Source organism: Dendronephthya gigantea, unplaced genomic scaffold, assembly GCF_004324835.1.
Source record: "Dendronephthya gigantea isolate DGI-Jeju-01 unplaced genomic scaffold, DenGig_1.0 000022F, whole genome shotgun sequence".
Taxonomy (NCBI): Eukaryota; Metazoa; Cnidaria; class Anthozoa; order Malacalcyonacea; family Nephtheidae; genus Dendronephthya; species Dendronephthya gigantea.
The window spans coordinates 2,221,017-2,246,790 of NW_021163032.1; the positions used below are offsets into that span (position 1 = coordinate 2,221,017).

A 25,774-nucleotide genomic window follows, 5' to 3' on the forward strand; every position below is an offset into this window, starting at 1 on the left:
TAAGTTAATAAAGACTTATATGGAGAGATCCCGAGGGACACCGGCATCATGTCAATAAGTGTTTTTTTATATAATAAGTTTCAAAGGAAACAACGGGTGAAAATACGCGACAAAATCGTAGGCAAAGAAACTTTTAATTTAAAAGAATTCGGCTGAAGTTCAAAGGTGATTTGACGTAGCATCACGGCTTCCGGTTTCATTAACACCCGGTGTTGAAAGTATTAATCCCCTATCAAACTGGTTAAAACATGACAAACAGGATTTTGGGGTAAGCATTCGGATTTTTCGCCTTTCACGTGACGTACTTTTAACCATGCAATCAGATTCTGGAACAGATGAACTTCGAAACTTGCTATATAATAATACGTTTTAAATCCTTGCAAAAAGTAGTTCAATATACCGTCTAAATTACGATATTTACTTAAAACGCTAATGCCATACATAATTGATGAACAAGCAATTTTTAGTTAATTTAAAACTGCGTGTTAAAACCTACATGCTTCACTTTCACAATGGCTGCTTTACAAAGCATTTGTGCGTTGATTTTAATCTCAAAAATATTCCAGTCTGGCGAATGCCAAATCATTCATCAGGCTGTTTTCCGAAAAGAGCAACAAAAATACTTAGCGAATCATGTCATTGATACAAAACATGCACATACCGAATCTGAGTGTTATATATATTGCGTTAGAGATAAATCATGTGTGTCAGTCAATTTTAAAACCTCTGGAACCGGTGAAGGTTTGTGTGAGCTCAACAGTAAGACACTTCAAGAGATATCTTACGCTGATGAAAGCAAGCATAACGCAGAATTCAACCATCTTTACAAAGTTGAAAAGGTAAGAATGTATGATATAGCTAATGTTGTAACTAAAAGAGAAGGTATGAGCACGCCTTTACATTCACGATTTTTCTCAACAAAGGAAATTAATTGTTAGACTCAGAAGCTTGTTAACTAAAATATGGGATGATTTGTATCTTATCATACAAGCGAGGCAATTGTATGTAAAATTTAACAATTATCCCACTTTCTGTAGCTACATATTTACATACCCGAAATCCTTGGACCTATAGCCTAATGAGAAGTTATATTATATTTCTTATATATATATATATATATAAATTATATTATTGCGTATATACATTTGGTTAATTCTATTGGATGTCGCAGCCATTGTAAGGTGCAGTTATGAATATTTTGTAGAAAAACAAAGCATATAGCAATGCCAGACGTGCACCTGCCCCCTTCTCATCGAAAAAGCTATGCTATTCTCTACACGGCCGACATACAGTCATATGGTTCGTCCAATAGGCATTTGTATCTGAAAAAGGTTTTTAACTCTTCACATTGTGTACTTTTACTACGATACGATATTATATTAGCGTACTTTTCAAGAACTCTTTTTGAACCATGAGCCGGCCAGTCCCTAATCGCTGCTAATCTTCTTGTTGTTGATCAGTGTTGTCGTTGTTGTTAGGGGTGACGCGCTCTTTGAAAAACCCCCGAACACTTTGGCATTACTTGCCCGATCGGACAAAAAATTGGGACAATTATTCCAAGCAATATTCCGCGTCAATTGACTGGTCTCAATTTTTTTGTTTTGACTTTGGAAGCAAGTTACAAGCATTTCTTTACTGTATTTGTAACAAATAATACATACATATCGTCAATGCGCGAGGATTCTTGTTATAGACAGCAAATTATCTATATGCATGGACACGTAAATGTTCACTTTAAAGATTGTAATACACTTGTGCCAGATCATGTCGTACCTATCATTCCATTCATCAAAAATATTTTCTTATATTTGCCGTTCCATATAATTTAGTGGAAATACTCCCGGTTTTCCCCCCAACTGAGGGACGGTCTTGCACCAAAACAAGCGGAGTATGCATTTTTCTCTAAAGAGTAAAAATTACTCCACTTCCGGGTTAAAAACAGTGGTATCCCATGCTTTTCTATGATCTTAGAGAGAATAACTAGAACAGAAATTGGCCTAAAATTTCCTCTTTCATTCTTTTCACCCGATTTATGGATTGGGATTAATTTAGCCTTTTTCCAAAAGGATGGAAACATTCGCTTAGCAACTGTTGCTATAGCAACAGAGTTCAACACAAACGTTTAATCGTTTATATCGGGAACGAGTTCGGTGGCAACCGACTTTTTTGAATCAAAATTTTACACTTTGGATGTTTTATGAACTTTACGCTTCTGGCCAGTTTATTGCGTATTTTTGCATGAAGAAATTGTCGAGAACATGAACTTGGCACCACTGAGTGGCCTTTTAATTATCTCTTTATCCTAAGACGCGCATGTTGATTACAAGCGTCAACTCTTTATTAAAGTGCTGCCGAGCAAACAAGAATTTTTAAGCAAAATTGAGATCACAACATTCTTCCAAGAAAAAACTGATTTGAAAATTTTTGCATTAGGTTATATCAAATCTTGCACTCTCAGAAAGCGAATTCGTACGGATATGGTGTGATTTACACCCTGTTTACATTATACCGCATTCACATGGACACAACATTAGTCTAATAAAGTTGTCTTACGGTATATTTTTCCCCAGAACTTTTTCCTTTGACAGATGATGTTAAATCAATTATGCCACGATACTTTTTGGGGGGTTAAACTCGCTTTGACATGGCCATAATTTTGATGTCGTGACAATGCGAACCGGTATAGTGTTTTATGTTTGAAAAAAAAAAAAAAAAATGCTAAAATGTCTACAAATTATTACAATGGGGTCTTGACAACGTTAAATATGCTCGATATGGCATCAAATGTGGTATAACAACTGCCTAAAATAGACAAAACACTTCTCGACTTTTCGACCTGAGGGCCATCGTCCGGAAAGTTAGTATGATGCTCGATATGGTTTATTTCTTGAAAAAAGAGGAATGAAAAAGAGGAAAATCCTATTCATAATTTGGAACATAGATAACCAAATCTGTTTAAAATTTCAGCTCTGCATCCACGCGTGTGCGAATTCCGCGAAATATATGTGCGAAATATATATAGGTTTTCGAAACAGCACGTACTCTATTTTAAGAGTTAATAATTAAACCCGTGCAAACACACAGGTGTTTTGTTTCTACGGAATAAGTTAATAGAGCCTGAACAGACGCGGCGGCAGCAATCCAAAATGAAAGAGGTTTTTCACGTTGAATTAAAGTAATTACGTTTTACCAGCAAAATAAATAATAATTTGGTTAGTAAAGCTGATACGATTTAAATCCTTGCAAAAAGTAGTTCAATTTGGTGTCTGAATAACGATATTTACTTGAAACGTTAACCCATACATAATTGATGAACAAGCAATTTAGTATAGCTTCACTTTCACAATGGCTGCTTTAAGGAGTATTTGTGCGTTGATTTTAATCTCACAAATACTCCAGTCTGGCGAATGCCAAATCATTCGTCGGGGTGTTTTCCGAAAAGAACTAAAAAATACTTATAATAGCGAATTATACTAATAATATAAAAATAATAATAATAGCGAATCATGTCATTGATACAAAACATGCACATACCGAGTCTCAGTGTTATATATGTTGCGTTGGAGATGATTATCCCATTTTACCTCTTCAGGATCATATATTAAGGTGGCTCCCTAAATATCAAACACAACAGGGATATTAAGCCATCTAAATGTTTGCTTATAAAACACTAAACTTTAATAAAACTTTTATTCAACATGCATATATACCCTATACGTAGCAACAGAGACGTTTCAAAATGGCCGCCAAATGGGAACAAGTTCGGTGACTGTATCTGCAGATTAATGGGATTATTCAAGATGGCTGGTCATGATAAAATGGGTTCCGACTACACTGAGTCAAATACATCCCCTATGACCGCAAATTGTAATAACCCATCATCTAAGCTAAATCATGGAAGTGTGTATGAAAGGTTTGAACTACAAAATAATCTTAAGCTTGCTTGGATTGCCGATTTCGCGTCCGTGAAACTTTTGGCTGCTGATTATCTTCAGCTCGAAGGCGAGTGGTTCTCCCCTGGTGGCGAGAAGAAAGTATTATAAAAATTATTGTGGAGAATATCCAACTATACTCTGGTGGAGTAAAAGAAACTCTTACAGATCCAAGGAGTGAACGCAGAACCTATCCAACGAAAGCTGTTTCAAGCCTTGTATTCTGAAAGCCTTTCTACAGATGGAGCTATGCCCGCTATAATCATTCGAATATTGGGGGAGAAACACGTAGTTCTTCTCTGTGTATTTGCAGTAATCTATCGGCTGATCTAGGAGAAATTAAACATGATATGACTGTTGCTGAATCAAATCAAGAAAGAACTCTTAACTTAGTTAAAGCGGACAAGTGGTTTCGAATCGATAATTACTGCACGGTTAATAGCTTGACAAAGGACAAGTTTATCTCGAATACTGCGGATAGAAACGAAGCGGAATTAATAGCGCGTTTAAGGGGATGAGAACTGTCTACTTTCTGACACCCTGGAGGTTCTAACAATCGAGCTGGCTAAGCGTAAACCTACGGTTAACCTAAACGAAAGTGTAGATAAAGCTGTGACTCTCCATGCGAGTTCGTACGCAGCAACAGCCCTTCCTTTATTATCAATAGGAATCCGGCGGTCAACCGATTAATCAAACTGTGGCCGATTCATGCGAAATTGTACTTGAAGACGTGAACGACTACGCAAATTCACAGGCAGTATTAACATGCCCGTCATCGGCAAGTCGAATGGATCAATTAAACCGACAAACAAATCCCTTAACTAAAAGAAGTGCATCGTTGCCCACCGCTTTAAGCGAAACAAAAAAGTCTGGGCCTTCCTTTGATGTACAGATGCAAGAATATAAGCGAATCCACAAAAACCGATTGCGTACACAGAAGCCGTCTGCATCTGGAAGTCAAGACCCAAATCACCCTCCCATAACTGATCGACATCTAGTCAGAAATCGAGATCAAAATTTTTTATTAAAAGCGTCCAGGAGGAACCACCGTCCAAGGAGAAACCACCGTCCGAGACCGCCATGGACCAGACAGTCCAGGCAGTTGCCAACGTCTATAAAGCCTCAGGTAAAGTCCAACTCAAGTTTTCTAATAGATCCCGTAGAACAAATCAAGTCATGGTAAGAATACCTTCACTAAGTTCATCGAGTGTATCTTCAATGTATCACCTGAGCTCTTGTGACGAACAGTTCAGATACTTCTCTTCTATTGTCTTCTATTGTCGATGGTATTGTTAGGAAATTTCTTCCGCTGAAACGTGTCAAATCTGACTCTGGCGATAAGCCCTGGATTACTCCGGAAATAAAAAGATTAATATAGAAACGCCAAGCGACCTGGCGCAGTGGAAATAAGCCAATGTTTCGATTTTATATAGGAGCAAAATCAATACTTAGTGTATAGGCTTGCTCGGTCAAAGTTTTATTTCAATAATAGGGAGGTTAAGATCTACTTCCACTACCAGTACCGATACGAAAATACATGACGTATTACAGTTTGGCAGCGCGGAAATTTTAAAGCGTTAAGATTGCGACTTCCGTAAGAAGTAAATAAACATGGCAGAGTACAGCGGCTATATTCACATCAAACACTCTAATCACAATCCTTAAGTCTCACCAAACAAAGCAGAAACATTATACAAGTAAAATCTAAATAATATTATTAGAAAACTACTGCAGAAAACGACAATATACAGTAAATATAATTCGGTACTTCGCCCAGCTACCCACTTCCATTTTCAGCCCCAAAACGGTACTTGCGACTTCCGACGTTATCACATTTTTGACGATTGTTACGTCTGCGCATGCACGTGACTGAATATTGGTATCGGTACTCGTAGCGGAAGTCGATCTTAACCTCCCTAATGTCGCTTATACTACCCAGTCGAATCCGCGGAAATGGTGGTCCGCTCTTAAAAAATTGACTGGCCTTGCTCCATCTAAAAACGTTTCAACACTTGCGTACAACGGCCAGCTCTATTCCGGTTTGAGTCTGGCCAACCTGTTTAACGACAAGTTTGTTGCTGTTGGAAATTCTCTGCTACCGCTTGCTTGGACACCTCTCGAAGTCAGCGATGTTCCTCCTGAATTTTACATCTCAGTTAACGACACCGAGAAGACACTGCAATCCGTCAAACTCTTCCCAGCTGCAGGCCCCGACGAAATTACGTCTTGGTTCCTCCGCGAAAATTATTCGTTATTATGTTGCCCATTAGCAGCTATATTCAATGCATCCATCCATGACGGTTATCCTATCCCTGTGGAAATCGGCAAATGTTATCCCTGCTGCTAACTCCTCTCCTGCCTTGGATTTCGACTCTGGCTTCCGACCGATATCACTCACGCCCATAGTAAGCAAGATCTTGGAGTCGTTCCCATATAATTGGCTCTTGCAGTCTATTCGCGACCAAATTGATAAACTCCAATTTGGTTCAATTAAAGGATCTAATAACCACCATGGCGCTAATATATCTACTCCATAAATGGTAGGAAGCGATGGATACACCTGGAGCCTGCCTACGGATATGCATGTTAGATTTTTCCAAAGCATTTGACCGAATCGATTTTAACATTCTGATGCAGAAACTCGTCAACATGGACATTCACCCTATTTTAATCAATTGGATCGCCAACTTTCTTACCGACAGAAGCCAGAGAACAAGAATTGGCTCTAATCTTTCGAAATGGAGGACAATTAATGGAGGAGTTTCCCAAGGAACAAAACTGGGCCCCCTCCTTTTCCTCATCATGGTGAACGACTTGAATGTTTCTGACGATACGGTTAAATTCGTTGACGACACCACTATATGGGAAATCGTCTCGAAGAGTCAAGAACTCGATTCCGCCTTACCGTCTCAAATAACGGAATCGACCAAATCGACCTCTGAGAATAACATGAAATTTAATCCAAGGAAAACTAAAGAAATTCGTGTAGGGTTTTCTCTTGATTCTGAGTCTATTCCACCGATCATTATCTGCGATCAGGAGATAGCCGTGGTTTCGCATGCCAAATTACTCGGCGTCATGATCTCCAACGATCTTAAATGGATCGAGCACGTCAATCATAATTGCAAGAAAGCTTCTAAGCGATTGTATGATTTATGATTACTCAAGAGATTCTCTATACCAACGGACAAGTTAGTTCGAGTTTATACTACTTGCATTCGTCCAATCCTAGAATTTTCGTGCGAGGTATGGCATTATAGTTTGACGCAATACTTTTGCGATGAGATTGAAAGCATTCAACGCAGAGCCCTTCGTATAATCTTCCCAGACCTCAACTATGAAGATGCGTTAGTACGCGCTGGGGTGGTGTTGCTGTCCCTACGGAGAAAAACCATATGCGACAAACTTTTCGTTCAAATTTGTCACGAAACAACCCATAAACTCGATTCCCTTGTTCCACCGAGACACAAAACAGGTTATCCCAAGACATAGGACAAATAGGTTTGCTAATAGTCTTAAATGGAAGTCTCTAGTCTTAAATAGATATTATTTATGTGCATTATTACTTAGTTTTAATAGCTATGGCTTCTAAATAGTTAGACTTTTAACTATATTCATGTAAACCAATGTTATTCAACCTTAACCGCAATATTGGTATCTGAAATATACATATACATATAAACAAAAAAATAACTCCCGATTTCTTTTGCATCAAAATTTTACACTTCGGATGTTCTAATAACATCCGCTTTAATAGCAATAATAAAGGGCTAAAATAACATTTTACTCCAGAGCTGTCGAGTAAACTATCTGAAATACTATCTCCAATACAAAAAAAATAATTCGGTTTTCCCGCTAAAAATTTCGTGAGTGGAAAAAAAACGTACTTGCATGGAAAACTACTTCGAAGGAGTTTGCTGGTGCACCGCGGGCGCAATGTGTGCAATAATTCCATTATGCAAATAATTCAACTGAAAATTTTTTTATCAGTTTTCTTAAAAGATGGCCACTACGAGACAGCCTTGTAATTCCAACCAACTTCAATTGATTGGAATTACGAATTTTTCTCGAAGAAGCAAATCATAATTTCCCAACATTTGTTCTCATTACTCTCGGAGCCAGGTTTTAATTCTAATCTTATTTCAATCTGGGGGATGCGTAATTGGTTAAAAATTAATCCAATAATTTCTAAGATTGGAAAATAATAATATCTAAAATAATGTTATATGGGTTAAAGATCTGTTTAATCGTTTTTTACAGAAACAGGCAGATCCTTCCCAATCTTGCCCGAAACTTCAGGCGACAACACAGTCACCAAAATCAGGTATGTAACTAGGAGACCTTTTTAAAATGACTTCAAACGTAGAAAGCCGATGACGTGCGTCATGTTGAGTTTTATTAAAGCCTCGGCAAAAAAAAGAAACATTCAAATTTTCGTGTAAGAGCCTGACTCCACGGGCGCTTTTTCTCGGGGAAATGCGAAATATTTCGTCTGTTCCTTTTGAATTGTGACCATTTGAATAAATTACTTCTGCTTGATGCCGAAAACACATGATTATCCATTTTCCATAACTCGTCGACTTCTACTAAAAAGAAAACTAAAAAGTCTGTATAGTGTTCTCACAGTTTTTGTTATCGAGCTATTGCTAAACTAAACGTGTTTGGGCATCTAAAAATTGTGTCCGCCAGCTCTTAAATGCAGTAAATAATTTCTAAAATTGGTTACCTACCTCAGATTCATTTATTGGGCCAATTTTTTATCGGTTAAAAACAATTAAAGCCATTTTTAGTTGTTTTTGCAAAAAAATTTAATCATAATGAAACATTAAGTACAATTAAGCATATATAGATATATATAATTGTATGATTATTACGATGTTATGATTAATAATCGAAATAAATTAACAAAAGCGTCATTTGGCATTCCTTACATTGATTAGTCTCTTATTAAATAAAAATGATCCAGTCAGTACAAGTTTTGTTTCGAGTCGTTTCAAAAAGATCACACCCCCCGCTGACTGAGAACCTTCTGTATTATAACACTGCCATCCCAGGAAGGCAAAGGTGAATGATATGTAAGGTTTTAACAAAACATTTGTGATACTTATAGGACAATGCAAAGAGGGCGCACTGGGAATGGAAAACATGAACATTTCTGATTTCCAGATAAAGGCATCAACCAACTGGAGTGATACCTATCCCGCACGAAAGGCTCGATTGAAAGGCCCTGGTGCCTGGCGCGCGAAATATGAAAATGATCCATGGATTGAAGTTGATCTTAGGAGAAATGAGATTATCTCAGTGATTGCAACTCAAGGCCAATCGGGATCAAATGAGTGGGTGAAAATTTTCACTGTCTCCTATAGCTCAGATGGAAAAAACTTTGATTTTCATAAAATAAACGGAATAATTAGGGTAAGTTGCTGCCTTCGGTGGGTTAGTGCAAGCTTATATTATGCAAATATGTGCAAATTCCACTTACGCGAGCCCGTTCAGTGAGACTAACCAGAATTCAAACCAAAATAGTTGTAATTTTTTTAATACCACCATTTATTCCCGACAGTATTAACCTCTCTCTCATGCGGCAACTTGCAATAAATCAATCAGGCCCCTTATTATATATAATTTATATCCATGTCCAACTAAACATTAATTACGGCAATTTTCACACAAGCTTCACCTTGAAGCTGAGCTTTTTTTGTCTTTAGAATATTTCGCCTGCTAAATCGTTTGATACTTCAAACAATATACAGTATATATTGATGTCACTGGTCTGATAGTACACTGGATTAAGCAACTATATTTCTCGAAAACCAATTAATGAGCTTCAGCTCTCAAAGTAACAATGAATATTTTATCAATAATCTCAAAGTCCTGCGTTGTTAGCGACACCAAAATGCATTATTAAAGATATACCAAATAATTTTTCGTGCAAGATTGCGTGATACATGCATGAGGGATGCTGCGAAACATTCGAAAGCATTTTGTTCCCTGCTGTTAGTCTTCGTTCCAGGACAAAGCTTCTCTCATTCACGACATTTTTTTCGAAAATTCAATTATTATTTTGATGAAATACAAGGCCTACACAAGCCTGGTTAAAATATTGTTTTTATTTTCCGTACGTTTACTGCTAATTACAGGCAATGAAATGTTTTCTTGCAAAACCCTCTCAGCACGTCCGGAAAGGTATAAAATTATTCGTATTGATTAGATTCAATGGTGATCAGTTGTTAATATTTTTACAATTTAAGAAAAGCGGAAAATTAGAATAAAGAAAATTCGAATTACACAAGGGCTTTTTGCGCCTGTTAGTGTAATAATGATATACAAGAAAATGTTTCTCGACTCTGATTGGCTGATCTAAGTCACTAGTGCAGTTAATCCCAAATAGTAGTGCAAAAATGTATAACAGTGCAAATTTCTGTAACAAAAGTGCAAATTTCTGTAACAACAGTGCAAAATTCTGCAACAACAGTGCAAAATCCCGTTACAAATATATTTGATTTGTTTAAAAAAATAAAATTAGCCAATCAATTACTGTTCCACGCTTAATAATAGCAATGGACAGAAGAACTGTTAAAATTTGAATTTTGAATGTTTTTCATTTCTTGTATAAATTGTTTAAACTAATTAAGTTCGAAAGAAATGTTCAAGGAAATATAATGGATGAGGTCTTTAATTTATTGTCTCGAAGATTCCATGCATATCATTAATACGTGATATATACTCGTGAGTTTTAAAGACTGCAAATAACGCTCGTCCTTCGGACCTTTAAAAACTCATTCATGCTTGTTAACCCGTAATTGCACTCGAAATCATACTATTACCTATACTTATGATTATATACTTCACAAACTCCGGTCGAAATATATGGGAAAACAGTCATATGCATGGTAAAGCTTGCCTTACCGTACTCTAACTCACATTTTAACGTTGACTCCCGTTGACCAACGCTCCCGTTGACTGATATTATAAATATTTCATTTACTACTTCGACTTTCCCTGAATCCTGGAAAATAGCGGAAATTATTCCACTTTTAAAGGAAGGCGACCACGAAATTGCTTCCAACAATCGCCCGCTTTCAATGTTGAAAGTACTATAAAAAATTTGCGAAAAGTTGCCTTTAAACAATTTAGTAATTTTATCAATTACACTGCATGGACGCCTGTCATCAAAACAAAGTCGAAACAAGAAGTATCATTCGACCGAAATGCTTAATATACTGGTAAATGATTTTTTGCTAAATTCGATGGATAATAAAAAGCTTACGGCATTAGTCTTATTAGACCTTTCAAAAGCATTCGACAGTGTGGACCATTCAATTTTGTTAAGGAAACTCAGCAATATCGGAGTTTCCGTTGAAGCTCTTAGTTGGTTTAAAAGTTATATTTCAGACAGAAATCAGTTTGTTCGCATTGGCTCTTCCGTGTCTGGAGTCCTTCCCATTAATCATGGAGTGCCCCAGGGAGCCGTATTGTCAACTTTATTGTTTTGTACCTATATTAATGATCTCCCAAAAGTACCTCAATCATCTGAGTTGGAATCATTTGTCGGCGATTCTAAGATTTTTCTGTCATTTCCAATTGAAGACATTGTTATTGCACAAAATAAGATAGAAGAAGACCTGAAGTTGATTGCAACCTTGTTTTTTGGAAACAAATTGTTGATAAATACTGAAAAGACAAAGCTACTTTTGATTGGAACTCGCCAATTAGTGAGCAAGCTCCAAGAGGAGATGATTTTATTACAGAGCGGTAAAACTATGGAACGACCTAGACGAAGATCTGAAAAAGTTACCTTAAGAAAAATTTAAAACTGACCTAAAGAAGATGATGTTGGACAAGATTTACGATATTTCTTAAATAAACTTTCTAAAGGATATTAGATTAAACCGTACGCGTCTTAGTTTAACAAATATTTTTATAACATTGTTTATAAAGGAATTTTAAGTACTAGTTATATAGATATATAATTTATTTTAACTTGGTCTAATGTTAGGCGTCTGCGCATGTTTATCTCCAGAAATTTGCCAAAAAGGTCTGAAGGAGACCATCGTCGTTGAGCGGAGCTCCCAGGATCAAAGAACCCGCATGAAGCTTCTTCTGCCGAAACGACAGTGTTCGGGTTAGAGTTATCGTTTATATTTTTCGGCTCAACGCCGTCTAAAGGTGGCATAGGCCATAGAGCCAACTAAAGGTGTCTGAATGGCAGAGTTGTTGTCGAATTCCTCGGCAAGTCCTCTGTTTTCCGGGTCTTTTGGCGAAGATTTTTCGCTTGGAGAGGACATATGATCACTACGATGACGTCTCCGATTAGATTTAACAGACATGCTAGAAAAGTAAAGCTTAAAAGCGAGATAAAGCGTAAAATAAATGCAAAGACTTACCTTATAAGTTTTACACGTGAGTGAGCTCGAAAAAAAAAGCCAATGAGGCGCCGGGGGGTGCGAACTTATAAGGTCGAGTCATGTGATGCGGGTTTTTCCTTTCTTTTCTCTTCTCTTCCGGTTCCTGAAGCGTTGAAATGTGAGCTAGAGTACGGTAAGGCAAGCTTTATATATTTCGACCGGAGTTTGTGAAGTATAATTGGAAATAGTTTATTTTTTGTATTTGATTGAAATTTGAAGGATAATGAAATGATGTTTATAATGATTCCATCATTGCACGGCACACACGTTTTGTCGTTTTCCTCGTTTTGTCACTTTCGTATATTGTTTTTAACCTTGTTAAATTTGAGCCTGCAAAATGTAATGTGTTGTACTTAAAGTTTGTTGTGTATCGTCCTGTTTTCATGTGGCGAATTATAGTCGATTAAATTTAGATGTTCAACGTCATAGCTGAAAGCCTGAAAAATTTATCGATGCATGGACTTTCGACTTAACTTAAACGGCTTCCAGCTATAAATGCAGTTGACTTTTATGATTTTCGCTTATATGTATCTCCTATAACATTCGTAAAAAGCAAAAAATCTTCAAGTGGACACAAAATTAACACAGACAAATTAACTAACGATTCACGCAATCCAAGATTGGAATTTTTTTTCAAGATTCATACTATTATGTGAAACACAAGGGTAGAATGTTTCTTTTTATCTGCATGTATATGATAATATTGAGGTTGTGAAGGCTGCTCGTTTCATGATGTAGTTTCGTATGGAACATGCATGTAAATAAATCAAATTAATAATATTATTATTTGCTATAATTAAGTTGGTAAAGTTCCATACTTAATGTATTTACCATGATTGAGACTAAAAATAAAAATAAATGGTTCGAACATTGTTCGATAACATCATCGCGTTCGTATTTTTAGGAATTCAGTGGAAATTATGACCAGAATTCCATTGTGAGAAATCCTTTATCACCGGCTGTGACAGCGCGTTATATTCGTTTACACCCAAAGACATGGTACAGAAACGCAGCCATGAGATTCGAACTTTATGGTTGTACAGGTATGCTGTCATAAAGAAGGGTGTTAATTTTTCTAACATGCTTTATGTAATATCAGTTTCATAACGTGAGCGTTTGCCTGGAATTGAGGGACAGCAACATCAAAATGTTCCGCTGCGAGTTACACAACTGTAATCCTTAAATTGTGATCCGTAAAAACCGTAAAAATGATTTAAACTCATGTTCTACTAATCCCCCCCCCCCCCCCCCGTTATCACTCCTGATACATTTCACTTTGCCAAGAGATACAATGTCAGCAATAAATTGTTTTGTAGCCTCTACAGTGTAAGATTTGTGTTTTAAAAAATACATCATGATCACACCACTGTAATCGTCAACGAATGATATAAGCTGTACCTGAAACCATCTTTACCATCCGGACTAAATGGTCCTGCTAAGTCTGAGTGGACTAAATCTAATGGAGCCTTCGCTCGTCTATCTGGTGTTCTACTTCTTGGCTGTGTTATTTTATCCTGGGAACATATCTCACAGTCAGCCTCATCATAATTTGTGATATTCATGCCGTCTACAACCTTCTCAAGTTTACGTATGTCAGTAAGATTACAGTCCCCTAAGATCCGGCTATGCCATTCTAACAGAGAAGCTGCATTACTCTCAGAGGATGAAATGCTATTTAGATAATATAGACGTCCTGATTTCTCTACATCGAAGACTGTGCCATCTGCGCTCCTAAGATGCTTATTGCATGCATATCGGGGTTAAAATTCTTGTCGAAATTGATAAACTTAGACTTGTCGCTAATTATATGACTAGTTGCCCCGCTATCTACTAAAACACAATTATCACTGACATGACACACATTATCACAATCACAATTAACACTCACAAAAGTATGTTCGTTCTTGTCTTTCTTCTCTTCTCTCTGATCTTCTGCCATCTTTGTTGAGTCCTGCTTTCCCGAGTTGTTGCGGCAATCTTTGGTCTCGTGCGTTTTGCTTTTACAGATGGAACACCACTTCCCATTCTTCACGGACTTTGTCTAACATTCGGATTTGCCAGGCTTGGATCCAGCCCAAAATCTGACCGTGTCATATAGGGCTAAAAATTTTCCGGTGGGGGGGGGGTTGCGAAGGGGCAATGGACCCTGGAGAATTTCCAAATTTTAAACTCCGAAACAAACATTTTCTGAGCTTTGCAATTGGTTCCACAATATTCTTCAGCGAACGTTTAAAAGCGAATATTGTATAATCCCTGTACTTTCATAAAACTACAAAACCTTTTTCATTGGTAAGGTATTTACCGATACCGGTATTTCATTCACACTCGACATAACGTGAAATTTTCATACACAAATTATTCACAGACTACAGCGTAAATGCAAATTTGTATCATAGTTCGATTTAATTTAAAACTTAAAAGTCTTACCTTACAAGGACATTAAGTAAAGATTTTCAGTGTTTGTCTCTTGGGGAATAGCAGTTTAAAAATGGTCGTTCCGATTCTATATTAAACGCGAACAAGCGAAGCCTTTCTTTAGTAATATTATAAATTCCATCATGTTGTAGCCTGAAGAGCGATATTTCTCCTGAAATATGCTCGTTTAGATTTGCTTCTGAGAAATTTCGACGGATTCATGTATTAATGCATTCGATTCAGCCAGGATGCAGCGAACAGACCAATTTAACGTGTTATGTATAAACTATATCCGAGTTCGAAGTCGAGAAGTATCGAACTTTATTGTTTATCATCTTTATCGCAACGCTGACCGTATCAACTGGTTGCTGTGATCGCAGCTTCGAATGCACGACTAGCTTCCAAACATACACGGCACAATTCGGGAAGCTTTCGGCGAATTTTATAGTTCAGTGTTAACTGAACAATCATGTTAACTGAATAATAATTGGGAATTTGTTCCCACTTTTAGCAATTAGAATTGGTAATAATATTACAACGATTACGAAAGATATTACTCAAATTATTTGCTTTAGACATATATTTGCTTAATTTTGGTGTGATTCAAAGAATTAATATGTACTTCTAAATAATGTATGAATTTTAGATTGCAGGGGGGAAAATTCTAGATGGGAAAATCTGACCGTAGCTCGAGCCACGTTCGATACGGTCTAGATCCGCGCCTGATTTGCGATGCCTCTTCCACACTTAAAACACTCCCCGTCAAACTTGTTGTTTTTGAACGCCATGACCCTTTCCTTCGTCTCTGTAACCTTGGCGTGGTTGCGTAAGGCAACTTTGAACTCCGTGAACGTCATTTTGCTTGTCCAACTGAATTACAATCGCCGAGAATGTCTTGAAGTTGTTTGGTAACCCTTTTAGGACCATTGCGATTAGAAGCGGATCGCTTACAACTACGTCAGCGTTTTTCAAAGCGGTGGCTGCTCTCTCAGCCGTTACCACGTAGTCGACAATGCTTACGTTATCGGTCTTCTTTAACGAAGTCAGTTCGGTATACAGAGATATGACACGAGGTTTTACCTTTTCTTGGTAGTGTTGTCGCAGAATCTTGAGCGCTTCTGGTCCGTCGTCTCTAGCTTCCCATATTACCAGAGATGGACTTCTGTCGTCCAAACATTGAACTAGCTCCGCGAATGCGTCTGCTTTCTTCGCTTCGCTCAAAACATAACAATTATTCTTTGTCTATATTTACACGTATTTCCTGATTAAGACATTGACACATACATGACTGATATAAGAGCACAACCTAACAATGAGTAATCATTTTATTCAACTTAAATTATATCATTTGACCCAAGTGGGATTCGTTCCACCGGCATCAGTTAAATTAAGATTTTTATAAAACTCTCTAGTGAATACCATTCCTTGTAAAGCTGGTGAAAAGACACTTGGCGTGGAAGATAATAAAAAAGTTAAAGATTCTCAATTGACTTCTTCGAGTTATTGGTCAACAAATCACTCAGCAGCCTATGGACGATTGTACAACTACACTGGAAGTTGGGGATGGAAAGCAGGAGTAGACAACAAGAAACAGTGGATACAGGTTGATCTTGGCAAGAAGGAAGTTGTCACAGGGATTTCCACTCAGGGAGGACGCTATTATCAAAATTATTATCGTTATTGTCGTGTGAAGTCTTATTCCCTGAAGCATAGTTTGAATGGAACAATGTTCGAGTCTTACAAAGATGGAGGTGTTGTTAAGGTAAGAATTATTGCACTGCACTGCGTATAAAAGAACTACATACCGTTAATAAATGTTTGATAAATCAATAATTTTCTTGGATTTTAATATTTAGATAATCCATGTACTTATTTTTCTAGTGAATATAAGTAATTTTTGGGTCTTCTAATTCATTTAACTGCAAAAGTTATCAGAAAAATAATTTTCCAGTTTCAGAGATTGTTTGAAGCCGTACCTAAAACATCTCTTGTGCAGAAAATAGACGCATGCAGTGGCGAAAATTTCGGCCTCGTGCAAGGAGCTTCCCCTATACCTTCTGGAAAATCGGTAGTTTTGTCAGAATTTTAATAGGAATTGGAGGAATTTAATAAGAATGGGAAATGCGTCAGAAAAAAATTCCCGTTGTCTTCGATAATTCAAACACTGGAATATAAGACTATGAATAAAGTGTCATTAGATTAGAAGATTGAAATTTCAAGAATTTCCTTCAGCTCGCAAATTTTTGGGCGCTTCGGGCCGTTATTTCTATCAATACTTCCTTCCTACGCTTATTTTTCCAACTCAAGCTTAGAGATCAGAGTTTTAAAAAAGTATACGTGTAGAAAGTTGTTGTATCTTAATGCTGATTGGCTATAGTTAAGTGATTGACATATTAGATTAGGTCACGAGGTATTAGATTGTGAGAGACACCAGGCGAGAGAATAAGCATGTGTATTGTTCGCTATTAAACCAAGCCTATAAAGTAAATTAAAGGAGGAATATAAAAGTGGCGACGAGGATCGAATAACTTTAAATATATACTATGGATACCGAAAGTCAAGCTACGAATGCCGAAAGCGCATCATCATCAACAACAATTTCAAACGATACAAACGCGACAACAACATCACAAGTTCCACGAAGTGGATTAACGCCGTTTCCTCCCTTCAATCCACATCAAGATACAGCAACAGTGGGTCAGCGATGGACTAAATGGGTTCGTCGTTTCGAAAACTTGCTTATAAGTCTTCGTGAATTCGATTCAACGGTTCGGAGAGGGTTATTGTTAACCTATGTGGGCGAGTCAGCAAACGACATTTTCGATATTCTCCCGGACACTGGCACAACTTATCAAGAAGCAATCGATAGTTTTACACAGTACTTTGTGCCACAACAAAATACAGACATGGTTATATTCGATTTTCGAGAGCTAAAGCAAGGATCCAGGACCCGAAACGCTCAACGAATCCTATCGTAGATTAAAGACAAAGGCAGCACGATGTAATTTTCACAGCGAGGAAAACGAGATTAAAACCCAAATTATTCACAAAACCAGCGATTCTCGGTTAAGAAAGAAAGCGCTTCGTGAGACGATGACTCTCCTCAATCAGCAAATCCTCGATTACGGAAACACTTTAAAACGAACTGACGAGCAGTCAAAACGCCTCGACAACGCCAGCAAATCCCAAAGCGAAAGTAGCGAAACGGTAAATTATAATTACAACGGCAAACAATCAAAACAACATCGAAAATTCCCAACTTCCGGTGGCTCAAATTCCAGATACAGTCGCCCAAGAAGCCCGATTCGAGTTTCCAAAGAAATAAATACCAGAAAGAACCTCCTGATAGTGCATGGTCGAAAGTCAACACCACTCGAACTAGCCGGCGAATTTCAAGCTACCATCACCTCAGCATCAGGTGTATCCAAAACTGCTATGTTTTACGTAGCTCAGAAGAAATCTAAATGTATCCTTGGATAAGAATCAGCTACATCATTGGGATTTATCACCTTCAACATCAATACCCTCAACCCGGTTCAAGAAGATCATGATGTACGTAGTATTATCACCAAACATCCAAAGCTATTTGAAGAAACAGGAAACATCAAAGGACGTGAAGTGAAGCTTGAGATCGACCCAACAGTAACCCCGGTTGCACAAACAACTCGGAAAATTCCACACAGCTTGAAGCCCAAAGTAAACAAAAAGCTAGAGGAAATGCGAGACGAAGGGATAATCGAGAAAGTCGAGGGAGCAACGCCTTGGTTATCACCATTGATAGCCATTCCAAAGAAGAATGGGGACCTTCGAATAGTGTTAAACATGCGTGTACCAAACACAGCACTTGTAAGACGGCGCGTACAAATTCCAACAGTTAACGAGATACTTCAGAAGATGGAAGGAGCAAGGAATCCCGGCATATTACTGCATTTTCAACTCCTGACGATGGTCCGCATAGATTTACCAGGCTGATAATGGGAGCTTCACCATCGGGAGAACACTTTCATGAAATTATCCACGAGCTAATCAAAGATGTACCAGATTACGCCAACATTTGGCTTTGGTCCAAAGACAGGGAAACACACCTCAAGCAACTAGACCAGCTCCTCACAATCCTGAGAACCAATGGAGTCACACTGAAGCTATCAAAGTGTTCGTTTGCAGTGCCGCAGATAAATGTGTTTGGTCATATCGTGTCCGAGAAGGGGATCAGACCAGATAGCGCCAAAGTCGAAGCCATAGTAAATGCCCCACATCCTACCACGGCATCAGAAGTCAGATCGTTCCTAGGCCTCGCCAATTACTGTTCGAGATATATACCTGACTACAGTACCCTAACCTTTCCACTCCGACAGCTTACAAAGAAGAATGTCACGTTTCACTGGGATCACAGTCATGAGAAAGCATTCCAGTCACTTAAGAACGCTATTACCACTTCACCGGTATTGGCTCATTACAATCTTACTGCGGAAACTAAAGTCGTAGTTGATGCTTCGCCATGGGCACTGAATTGGAGACTGATCACAGACCTTTAGAGCATATTTACAAAGCAAAGCTTCAAAGCAAACCAACATCAGCCAGACTCGAAAGATGGAGACTTCGACTCCACGAGTATGACTTCCACGTTATCTACCGACCGGGCCCATCCAATCTGGCCGATCCTTTGTCCCGACTTCGCAAAGATGGAAAGGAGAGAAGTAACATGAGGAGCAACATGGAAGCTTGCGCAGACCGATATGTCCATTATATGACTCAAGCTCAGACACCGAAAGCTATGAAATTAGAAGAAATACAAAGAGAAACATTGGCAGATCTGGAACCCCAGCAGGTCAAACAGAACTTGCAAAATAATCAAATACACAAACTCCCGAAAGCATATAGACTCATCGCTCATGAGCTCTGCATCACAGATCAAGATATCTTACTTCGGGGTGATCGCATTGTTCTTCCTAATAATCTAAGACAACACGCAATTAGCCTTGTACATGAAGACCATGCAGGTATGATCCGCTGCAAACAACGCCTGCGCTCCAAGCTTTGGTGGCCAGAGCTAGATGGATAAGCAGGTCGAAGAACGAATTCATTGCTGTCATCCGTGTCAACTTGTCAGCAAGAGCCCACCACCAGAGCCAATGGAACCAACGAAACTTCCTGAGAAACCATGGTCCAAGCTAGCCATAGATGTATGTGGACCCTTTCCCACCGGAGAACAAGTGTTTGTCCTTACCAACTATTATTCACGTTGGCCAGAAGTTAAAATCTTAAAATCGGTTACATCCAAAACCATTCTTGACTGGTTGTTATCAGTATTCGCAACGCACGGATTTCCAGAGGAAATCAAGTCCGACAACGCATCCTACTTTGTTTCTACCGAGTTCAAAGATACATTAACCTCCTGGGGAATAGAACATAAGATCGTGACGGAGTATTGGCCCCAAGCCAACGGCCAAGTCGAGAGATTTAATCAAGTCCTCGAGAAACACATCTTAACCGCACGGGCAGAAGGCAAAGATTGGAGACCCACCATCCCAATAATGTTACTCCACTACTGTAACACTCCTCATAGGATGACCGGAAGAACACCTTCATCGTTGTTAATGAACAGAGAAGTCAAGACGAAACTCCCCCGCATTGATCAACAGGCAAACGATGAAACTGAAACTCGAAAGAAAAATGAAGACGAGAAACAGAAATCAAAAAAATATACCGACAAGAAGCGAAAGGCAAAACCAAGAAATCTTGAAGTCGGAAATAAAGTGCTAGTTACTCAAAAACATCAATTGAAAACAAATTTTCAACAAAGTTTCACCCTGATTCAGTGGTAATCACCAAAATAAACGGCACGCAGATAGTATTAAAAGACAAGAACAACAAGGAACATCGTAGAAACTCATCGCATATCAAATTATACCAAGAAAACTCTGATCCTGAAGAAGAAATCCAGACTGATTGTAAGCAGGACGGACAAGCGGAAATCCACGAAGAAAACCCTGAAGCAACTCAACCAGAAACCAACCGAAGTAATCCAGAAGCAGAAAATGTTCTACGAAGATCAACGAGAAATAGAAAACAACCTGATTATTTACAAGTACGTTAATTAGTTTAGTTAATGAACACGGTAATAGAACTATAAGGGGAAATTCCAAGACACTAAGTCTTAGCATGAAACTATATAAGGTAAAGTAATAAAGAACTACATAGATTTAGAACTATTAGAACTTTTAAACGTTGATATTATTTAAACTATGGTTAAGGAAGGGATGTTGTATCTTAATGCTGATTGGCTATAGTTATGTGATTGACATATTAGATTAGGTCACGAGGTATTAGATTGTGAGAGACACTAGGCGAGAGAATAAGCATGTGTATTGTTCGCTGTTCATGAAATAGAAATGTATCTTTATTAAACTAAGCCTAAAGTAAATTAAAGGAGGATATAAAAAAAGTCGAGTAGCAATATTCTTTTAGATAAATAGAGGCGAAACAACGGGGTGAACATTCAATCATTTTTCTAAACACCTGAAGAGGAAAAGAGGCCAATAAAACGAATGTCAGAGCTTCTTGTTAGGTTTTGTAATCCAACGTCTGAGGTGTATTTCCGCGGCTGAATGGACGGTGATGGACAGACACACTTTTAGTTTATAGAGCACAAGTTCGGGAAACGTCTTTTGTTTAGTTCAAAGCTTTGGGTCGTTAACCCGGTTCCAGTTGCACTGATGAAGGCTCGGGTTAACGGACTGAAAGCTTTGCATGCAGTAGTAAATAATTACGTGGTGTACCTAGCAAATTTACTGATAAAATAATGTAATTAACAAAGGTTGAGCGATGCATGATTTTTGAATTTTATTTAAAATTTTGCCCCCAAAGTGGTTTTTCACAATGTCATGAATTACTTTGCCTAAAGCGAGTAAGGAAAGGTTTTAAAACAACCCCTGGAGCCGGTTGTTCGATAGGCGTTGCTTAAACGGTATTATTATATGTGTATAGAGATTTATGCACAGCAGAATGATGAAATAAAAATCGTATTTCACTGTGCAAATTAATTTCATGCAATTTGATTGGACGTACGATGTTTTTCACGTGTGAAAAAATGCCATACACGGCTTTTGATTGGACGTACGATATTCTTCACACGTGAAAAATTGTCGTATGTCATTTTGGCGGCAATTTGTTTACATTTTCTTTCAAGATGGTGTCGAAATATAGGAGTGAGATTCAAAACATAATTCTCATATTCAAGATATTTTTACATTCAGCAGATTCTCAAATCTTTCGGAAAGAATGTCTAACTTCTATTGAACAAAATTACGAAGAAACTGAACGGTAATAAATATGTTTTCATGCATAAAGTTTCGATTTTGTTGCTCGCTGTGTTTTTGTATATTAAAAGCGTGTCGTTATCAAATTGATCTCTATACACATTTTAATAAACAAATTACTTCATGGTTGGCTCGTTTGTACGATTTTCATTATGCACTCGTTGCGAAGGATCGCAAACTCACTCGTTCGCTACGCTCACTCGTTCGTATTGCGATCCTTCACAACTCGTACGCACTCGCTAACCATGAAGTAATCTCTATAAGACAAGCTATAACCACACGTAAGACACAAAGATAAGCTATAACCGCACGTTGAACGGTTGAAGCTCACGGTGATTTGATCATTTAAAAATGAAATTGGAGTCATTTGAATCGTCGCGCCAAAGGAAACGCAAAACATGATTGGCTCATTATAATTAATTATATCCGTCCGCTTGTATTAGCATTTACTTCAACTTTACTTAGAAATTTTACTGATCAATTTACTCATAGTTGAGTAAATTAAATAGTACGCAAAAATTAGAGTAAAAGTTACTATAACACTTTACTCAACATTTTGAGTTTTCGTTTACTCGCAAAAAAGAGTAAAGTTTCTCTATACTAAATGGGGAGTAAAACTTACTCAAATTATTGAGTAATCGGTACAATTACTCAAAAATTGAGCAATATTTACTCAAATGAGAAAATCTATTACTTAAATCTATTATTACAAATGAGAAGTACATATTAAATGCATGCATAGGATGTAGTTTCAGTCATCCACAAGATCTTTTTTAAACTTTGGTTTATCCACCGTTTAAGCTAAACGCCTTTCGAACAACTGGCCCACATGCATTTAAAATTTTATCTAAATAATTTACCTGCTCAAATGTCATAAAAGCATTTATTGATGCGGATGATATACGTAGGCACAATATGATCTCAACCTTTTTGCTAGAGTTGCGTAGATTTTGAACGGGGGAAAATTTCAAGTCAGAAACTTCAACTTGTCAACTCGAACGATGTGAAAAATGAAGTTAATCATCTAATATTAATTTTGTCCAAAGCAATAAACTAATGATAGGACATTCGCTTACTACACAGGGACATGTAAAAGTATGTCTGGTGTTTGTCACTATAAATGTAAAGTACTGTATCGGCAGTCCGGTTTTATATTGTTTAGAAATTGCATCAGTATATATTCAGTTTTGACCTTTTATTTAGATATCCGTCGGGAATAACGACTACCGTACCATCGTAAAAAATGTTCTGTCTCCACCAATCACTGCTCGTTATATTCGTATACATCCAGTGTCTTGGGATCGCAACATATGTATGCGTATTGAGCTTTATGGTTGTTACTGAGGTATGTACTAACCTTTCATACTTTATGTAAATATCCTTCAGTTTATTATAAAATATCAAAATTAAAAGGGGACAAACGGAGTCAAAGGTTACATGCTGTTGGCTGCCTACATAATTGCCCATATTCACAAACAAAATATCTTTACCGATGCATGCATATGGCACGCGCATTCATTTCTGTTTAAATAATTTCATTTCCACTTTCTAAAAGATAGAAACGATATACCGCGAGATATGAAAATTGGGGCGCCAACTGGAACAACGAGGGAAAGCGACCACCCCACGGCCTTCGCTGAAAAAAGCAATATCATGCACGCATCTTTTGTCAAATGTTATATAAGGTTATGTTAAAATGGACGCGCTGATAATATTATGTTAATAAAACGTTCCCTTGTGCTTGTGTAAACACGTGTGTACCTATAAGTCCAGGCTTTCTCTTCGTGTAGTTGCTACGGTAAAAAGAATGCGCTCGTTTCTGAAATTCTGTCCTTGCAGCCGCAGACTTCCTTTTACGCCAAGAAATTTAAATGCATACACAACTGTTGCTAAACGTCAATACATTAATTGGTATTTATTTGGCTTTCAGAGAGATGTAAACAGTTGAACTTTCAAAACCTGATATACTAGTATATATGTTTTTTTCTGTAGAAATTGTAGAATGGCTAACTCAAAAAGCATTCCTAATATCTTATTGTTGTCCTTGGCTTGGTAAATCTTAATATACGAAGCAGTTTAATACAGCGGCGTAGCCAGAACGATAATTGGGGGGTTCCATATTCATATATTCGTGATACGCAGGATTAATTTCTTTTCAAATCAATTGTCTTTACAGTCTGTTTACATGAATATATGAATATGGACCCCCCCAATTATCGATGCTGGCTACGCCAGTGGTTTAATATTATGGTTACTAGATGATAAAGTGAACAGTTTGTGATGTTAGTAATAGATTAATATAGGTAAATTAGCTCGTAGGTACAACACGTAAGTCTTTAATACTGCACAGCTTTCGGTCCGTTAACCCGGGCCTTCATCAGTGCAATTACCTGAAAAGACATTTACACATCACTTATATTTAAATGACGGGTAAGTATTAAATACTTACGTGGTGTGGCCTACAAGTTAATTTACTTATTGATGTCACCATGCAAATTAACATACAAGAATATTAGATTAATATAAGTTTAGTCATTCGTAATGTAGAGGCATCGAATACAAAATTACAGTCAGATATACGAGCATGCGTAGAAGAAGTTAGTATGATTGTATCTGTATTATCACTTAATAGTCTGTAATGTAATATGCACTGCATGGTAATAAATTATAATTAAATCAACGATTATACGAAAAAGATGGCGTATGTGCATTTCAACTGGAAATATGCCTGGGAAAAGACAAGTTGAGTCCATAATATTAGTAATGATGTAATTTGCAATTTAACATGATGAAGAAAGCAATCCCATGTTTTATGATGATCTTTCAAAGACGATGTTTCACTTCACTATACACGATCGCAAATATTTTTGTAAATGAACATCCGCCATTTTCAGAATTGTTGACCGCACGAGTCATGCACATGCATGGTTGATAAATCTTGTCAAGGTTTTTGCATGTGTATTTATTGGTAGAACAACATTATAATAAGTTTTAAAGCATCTTGATTTTTGTCGCTTGTTCTGTCGAATCGAAACAGAAAGAAGGAACTTGCACGAGAAACGGCTTTACAACAGCAATGAATGCATGAATATCAACTCGGCAGTTATGCATACATGTCAAACTCACTCAGTTTTACTACAGGAGCAGTTGTGCTTGCCATTCATCAAGCACCAAAGCAAGTTAGTAAACGACCTTATTCATAGCGAGGGATTGAGGCTGAGTCGAACATCAATAATATTATTGATAAAGTTTTGATTAGCCTTTTTACAAGAGCAGAAATTTCTATATCGAATATAAACTTTCCACTTGCCTGTTGTTGAAGTTACGCCAGGACGTACCCTGTGTGGCAAAGTTCTTCCGTCGTGTTCACCCTGCAAAAAATGAAAGCTGAATTTAGCCTTCTTTTTGAAAGAATTTAATTAGAACAATTTTAACCCCCCGGATAATTTTTACAGTGCGGGGTTTTAAGGTGGTCTTATGCCTATTTTTGCGAATAATAGAAAAATAAATAAAAAAAATCGTTTTCGCTTTCTTATCTGCAAATCTGTATAGCTTATTAAATGAAGGAACAGCCTCTTAGAACTTACCTAAATACTAACAAATAAATAAATATACAAAACTTTAGAATATCTCTTTACTGAGTTTAAGTCACATTTAAAATAGTGCTTATTTTGGGTTGTAGGAATAAGTAGCTAATACG

At 37.4% G+C, this 25,774-nt stretch overlaps 1 protein-coding gene across 1 annotated transcript; it reads left to right on the forward strand.

Moving 5' to 3' along the window:
- The first annotated feature begins 512 nt into the window (after positions 1-512).
- On the forward strand, positions 513-24,206 carry LOC114522404 (lactadherin-like). Its single transcript, XM_028543075.1, has 7 exons — positions 513-839; positions 8,193-8,256; positions 9,043-9,347; positions 13,245-13,383; positions 16,168-16,517; positions 23,278-23,419; positions 24,067-24,206. The coding sequence occupies exons 1-6, from the start codon at positions 513-515 to the stop codon at positions 23,416-23,418; spliced, it is 1,326 nt and encodes a 441-aa protein (XP_028398876.1). The 3' UTR covers position 23,419; positions 24,067-24,206.
- Positions 24,207-25,774: the final 1,568 nt, after the last annotated feature.